We start from the raw sequence: 6,000 nt of genomic DNA, 5'->3' as shown, positions 1-6,000 counted from the left end.
TCATTTTACCTTGATTGCATCGATTTCTGATCTAATCTCTTTACTTAAGCTGTTTATCTTGTCACATATCTCAGCTTTTCCACTCTCAACTGTTTTGATGATCTGATCCTTTATTGATGGTGACTTCAAGCACTCATCACACACAAATTTGACGTTATCACATGCCTTCAATAGTTCTAACGATTCCTCAGTCATGCCGACAGCAAACGAAATCCCACAACAAACACACTGAACATCTGTTGATTCCTTTTCACATCGTAGAGCATCGCTATTAGAATTTTTCGTAGATCTTCCTTTACCAGCCATCATCACCAGATCGAAAGTTTAATTGAAGTTTTAGTAAACGCGTTATCCAAGCCGACAAGTTGTGTAAACGTGTGATATAAATTGACAAAATTTTAGATCAGTAAACAGTATCTACTCAAACAATTCTTGAGTTTATATAGTCTATAAAATCGACACGATAAAAAAAAGACACAACACAACAACACAAGTTTGCCAAGCTATAACGCGTGTACAGTACAAACAATCCTACAACAATTACAAGCTTAGAACTTTCCACTTCGCCAATTTAAACACAAATTAATTTTAAATTTAACGAAAATAGAGTTAAATAAATCAAAAATTGCTACAATTAAATTTTCGACAAAAAAAAATTATATCACCCTACAAATGTAAATTATCCCTATCAAATAAAACTAAATTGAGTCAAAACTATTAACTACAAACAACAAAACTTAAGAAACCACAGAGCAAATCAAAAATACAACCAGCACGTATAAAGCAAAAAATATATGTATGTATGTATGTATGTATGTATGTATGTATGTATGTATGTATGTATGTATGTATGTATATATATATATATATATATATATAATACACCCATAACAAAACATACAAAACAAACAAAGCACACCCAAACACACACAACTATATACGAGTGTCTGAATGTGTGTGTATGTGTTTACGTGTGTGTGCGTGTGTGTGTTGTGTATGTGTGTGTGGTGTGTGTGCGGTGTGTTGCCTGGTTTGTGTACACAGAATAAATAGATGTCCATGAAAGCACGTATTTGAACTTGCACAACATTACAGCAAGCACTTCATTTAAATTAATGAAAAGACGTCCAATCAAGAATGTCTCGTGCGAATATTTACCTTTTTTATACAGCACAAACATAACGTCTGTGTAGACGAGCTTTTTTTGAGTAATTATAATGTAATGTTTGACGTCATGCTGGGCTGATTGCTGTTGTTGATGTAATTAAATTTCATGTTGAGTTGGCTCACACCTTCGACATTCTTCATTTCAAGTATGAAGCCAGAGACGACTTCAACAAAACTTTTTTAAAATTTTTCTTGATAGAGTGGAATATTTTAACATCTAATGAACTTCAACAAAATGGATGAGGAGTTTTTGGTTGAGTTCGATGGCGTATGTTAACGTTAAATTCAAATTGCTGAGCTGTATTAATTTCATTTTATATTTAATTTATATTAAACTTAAATTTCATGCTAAACTTAACAAATGTTATTTGGTCAACATGTTTAAAACTGCTTAAACCATTGAATAATTATTGATGGACTAATTAGATTCAAATTTGAACCTCGATTAAAAATTAAAATTATGAATTTTCATTTTGTCGATTGAGTTTAACAATGGAATATTTCATAATTAAACAACTTTTAGGTTGAACTACATCTTAAAATAGAAATTTACGTAGCAGAAAATGAGCACATGTTGGTTGGTTCTGATGAATTTAAAAAATAATTTAAAACTTTCAGAACAATGTGGTGGATCATGTGAGAGACGAATTCAGATTAATCAACTTCGTCTTTCCAATAAAAAAATTTAATCTTTTCAATAAATGCCAGGTTACTATTATTTTAATAAACGAATTCATAAATATCAAATATTCATAAATTAACGAATTAATAACCTAATTCTAAACGAAATTTCTTAACCAAAATTTGCTTTAGAATATTATAATGTTCAAACGGTGTCACGCCTCATAGAGCATTCTACGTAGATACTCAAATATATTCCACATTCAGTATATTCCAATTATGAACACTGTACAAACCTTTCGGCTGTTACAGTGAGTCTGGCGGGCTTGCACATCAACGATCTACTATTACTATTAACACTAGTACTCCTACTACTACTACAGCTACTGTCATACATACTACTACTACTAATACTACTAATGTTGCTACTACTACTACTAATACTACAACTACCGCTACTGTTGCTGCTAATATTAATATTACTATTAATACTCTCACTATAAATACTACTTCTATACTATACTGCTACATTTCATACTAGCAAAATCTATTATAGTAGTTTTTGCTGAAAATACCTCTAGCTTCATAGTCAAAATCATTTTTGTTAGGTGTAATGATGCATTTGTTAGCCTTTACCATTGATATTCGTTTCTTCAACAGTGGCCCATTCCAACAATCATCTTCCTGCTGTTCAAGGTATTGATAGCCGTGTACACAGGACTGTTTACCATCTTTGCTCCAACTTTTGTGGGACTCAAATATTTTTGCTACCTAACGAACGTATCGTATACAATAGTTGCAATTTATTTCATCATATCAGCTTTTAGAACCGTAATTTTTGAAGTTTTATTTGGTGCATCTCACAAAATTCAGTTTGCTTCGGACAGTAATAATCACAATTCAAAAAATCAAGTGATGAAGGTTGAAGATCAAAGTGGAGCAAAGTTGGTAATGTTGAAAGTAAGCATTTATGTCGAATGGATGGCTCGTCACCTCGGTTACTGCCTCTCCCTGATAGTTTGTGTTTCTTTCTACTCTTTGGAGGCCAGAGTTGATGGGGAGCCTGGAACATCTCTCTTCGACGTCAACTCTCACATCGTCATCAACTTCATCGTCTTTATCGATTTGTTCCTCTCAGCAACGCCCGTCAAACTGTTCCATTTTATCTGGTTAATCATTCTCGGCATGTTCTATGCTCTTTTCACATATTTCTACTTCAACGCCAATGGCGAAACTTTGTACAAATCCTTAAACGATCGAACCAACCCGTCAGCATCCTTAATGTATTCATCGATGATCGCCATATTTGGTTCTATTTTGAGTACTCTGTTAATTTATTGCTGCTATTTGTTGAGAATATTTTTGTACATTAAATTAAGATTAGCCAAGAAAAAGATATTTATTTAAGGCAGGTCAATTTTAGTGTGTGTGTGGGCGCGCGTGCGTGTGAGTGTGGTGTGTGCGTTTGTGTGTGGTGTGTGTGCGATGTTGGTGTGGCGTGTGTGTGTGTGTGGCGTGAGAGTGTGTGGTGTGTGCTTGAGTGTGTGTGTGTGGATTGTGTAGAATTTGCTTTCTAGATTAATAAATTTACTTTTTTGAATTGTATGTAAATATAAATTAAAAATTTTTTTTGTGAAGAAAAATTTTTTAAATGTTTTTTCCCAGTGTTTTAAGGATTTACAACAGAATTTTGAAATTTTGAATTTTATTTTTTTAATTAAGAAAGCGCAATTACTTGGTCTAATCAAAATTAAAAAAGTTATTCAAAATCATTTAATTATAAGTCATTAATTCATTTAATTATAAATCATTAATTCATTTTTTTTAAGTTTCACAAAAACATGTCACGACTGAAATATACAGTTTATGTATAGCTGCTATTTTAAACGCAATACATGCTTTTTTGAACAGTTTTAATTATGTTGAGTAGATTCGTGTATTTCGATTAGGTACTTAAATTGTGTGAAATGATTATTTAAGGTTCTAAATATTTTATTTTGTGACAAACATTACTGAAAAGGATAAGCAATGCAATCACCTGGTTTATGAGAAACAATTTAAATATAATTTATATCCATCTAAACGCGAAATAACAAAAAATTTAAAGATACCTTAACACAAGAAACAGTATTTACTTGTAAATAAGATACCTGTCCTTTTTCATCTATCTCTCTCGAAACAAGCCAACTGATCTTACGGTAGGTGGAGATTATTTTTTAAGGTTGACGACAACTTTTTTGCTTATTTCTCATTACATTACTTAATTAGTTTGCCAGGATTTGATTATTTTGCAGAAGCATGCATTCCAGTTAATCTTCACTTGTCTCCAGATTAGTCGATCTTTAGTTTGGAGATAGCTACATACTGATTTTTTAAATGTGGAAATTAAAATTTTTTTTTTTCAAGGTCTGGTGAAAGATTACTTATCCCTCTAAATTCTATCACACTTAGATCCACCACCAGTGGCGAATCGAGAAAACTTTGACGGGGAACCAAAATGGAAAATGCTTAAATTCTCACGAAGGGGGCTAAAATTTTCACGGACGGGAAGGGGCCACAAAATTTGTGTAGTGTGGCTGACGACCTTCTTTTTGCTTACAGAGTTCAATTTTTTGTCGATTTTACGCATAAAACCGTTCTTTTTCAAACTTTTATTTTGATATTTGCAGTCACATTGGAATTTTCAAAAGTAATTTTAAAAATTTTATAAGAAGAGCTATAAACTGTGTTTAAACTACTTGACACAAATTTTTTGAAACTTCAATCATAAATTGTTATCAGCTTATTTATTGCTTCAACTAAGAACAACCACATAATGCGAGTAACTTCTTTTATTCTCTGCAATATAAAACTTTGACAAAAGGTGCGGAAACAAAAGATGATACAAAATGGTAACAAAGGAAAACAATACAAAACTTCATTCTTAATGAATTTAACAGAAGATAATGAAAGAATAGTTACAGACATTTAACAAGTTGATGGATGCATGTGCTGAAGTATGTTGAACCTTCCATTCAAATGCAAAAGTACCTTACAAAAACTTAAACGTTAATACATGTAAACGCAAATTAAAATTTGTGAAAAAAACATTTGAATGAATGGAAGATAAAGAATGAAGCAATTTGTTTTATTGGTTCTCGCAAGTAAGGGTTGTTATAATTTTTAAAACTGTTATGCTAAAAATTTAACAAAATTGAAATATGATTTATCTAAGTTATCGATGTGAAGTGAACGTTCGTTTCCATCATGTGGTCTATAAAAGTGTTGTTGTAGCAGGAGGAAATTAATGATAATTTTGAAATCAACACCGCAATTAAAAAAATCGTTTTGGGGCTTAAAATTTGCTTTTCAAAGTCATTTCACATTTTTATTATTTAAATTTTTTTATTTTTCAGCTGTATAATGTAGTTATTCGTATTTGTTTATTATTTATTATATTATTTTGACCATTTTATTGTTGAATTGGTGACTTGCATGTTGAATGTTTGACATTTGACATTTTTTATTTCATCAAATCTAAACAAAGAAATGATATCAATGAAAAGAAATGATCTGGAAATCGAAAAGAAAATATGGTTTTCTTGTAATGATTACCAGTGACAATTGTAAAAATGAGATCATATTTTAAATATTTTAGTGCATGTAAACTCACATTCATATTACAAATCCTAAAAAAAACTAAAAATGGAATCAAAATAATTAAATAATCAACTCTTTTACATTTTTATCAGAATGTCGTGCGTAATTATTAAAACACAAATAGTTGAATGTTGAAAGCGTTAGTCGAAATTTGGTTTGATCTTTGTAAAGAATAATAAGAAATGTGTTGCTTAAGTTCAAGATATTGTTAGAGCATCTCAAATATTAATATATCAACATCTAACAACTTCACCGCAAACTTTTTGATACTATTCCCCTTAGAAAATTTTCAAAGTTAAAACTCTTGTCTCCTACACCAATCTCTTCCTTCTCCATCATATCTCTCAGTTGTTTTTGAGAATAATACGAGGTATCTTCATAACTGTGGTCGTTATCACTGACCTTCAGTTGATCAGGTAGCAGCAAGATCTTTCTTGCGGTTGCTGGTTTTATGCCTCGTGCAATGATATAAGGGTGTTTATTGAAATTATTTTTAATAAAATTAAAACTTTAATAGAATTTTTTTCAATATTTAAAATGAAGAAAGTCTTCTTGCGTTCATTCAACGCTGCC

The 6,000-nt window shown here is 31.0% G+C and overlaps 2 protein-coding genes across 2 annotated transcripts in view; one reads left to right on the top strand and one right to left on the bottom strand.

Moving 5' to 3' along the window:
* Positions 1–306, bottom strand: part of HELRODRAFT_177868 (hypothetical protein) — a gene marked incomplete at both ends in the record, with an annotated part of 5,332 nt that extends 5,026 nt beyond the window's left edge. The window contains one exon of the mRNA XM_009026004.1: positions 10–306. Within this exon, the coding sequence (XP_009024252.1) occupies positions 10–306 (297 nt within the window). The remainder of the gene's footprint in view (positions 1–9) is intronic.
* Positions 307–1,402: 1,096 nt separating this feature from the next.
* Positions 1,403–3,195, top strand: HELRODRAFT_177867 (hypothetical protein; the record flags this gene model as incomplete). Its single annotated transcript, XM_009026003.1, has 3 exons — positions 1,403–1,435; positions 1,691–1,744; positions 2,449–3,195. The coding sequence occupies 3 exons, from the start codon at positions 1,403–1,405 to the stop codon at positions 3,193–3,195; spliced, it is 834 nt and encodes a 277-aa protein (XP_009024251.1).
* Between the last annotated feature and the right edge of the window lie 2,805 nt (positions 3,196–6,000).

The sequence above is a fragment of the Helobdella robusta genome, assembly GCF_000326865.2.
Source record: "Helobdella robusta unplaced genomic scaffold HELROscaffold_44, whole genome shotgun sequence".
Taxonomy (NCBI): domain Eukaryota; kingdom Metazoa; phylum Annelida; class Clitellata; order Rhynchobdellida; family Glossiphoniidae; genus Helobdella; species Helobdella robusta.
This window is presented reverse-complemented; position numbering and strand designations above follow the sequence as displayed.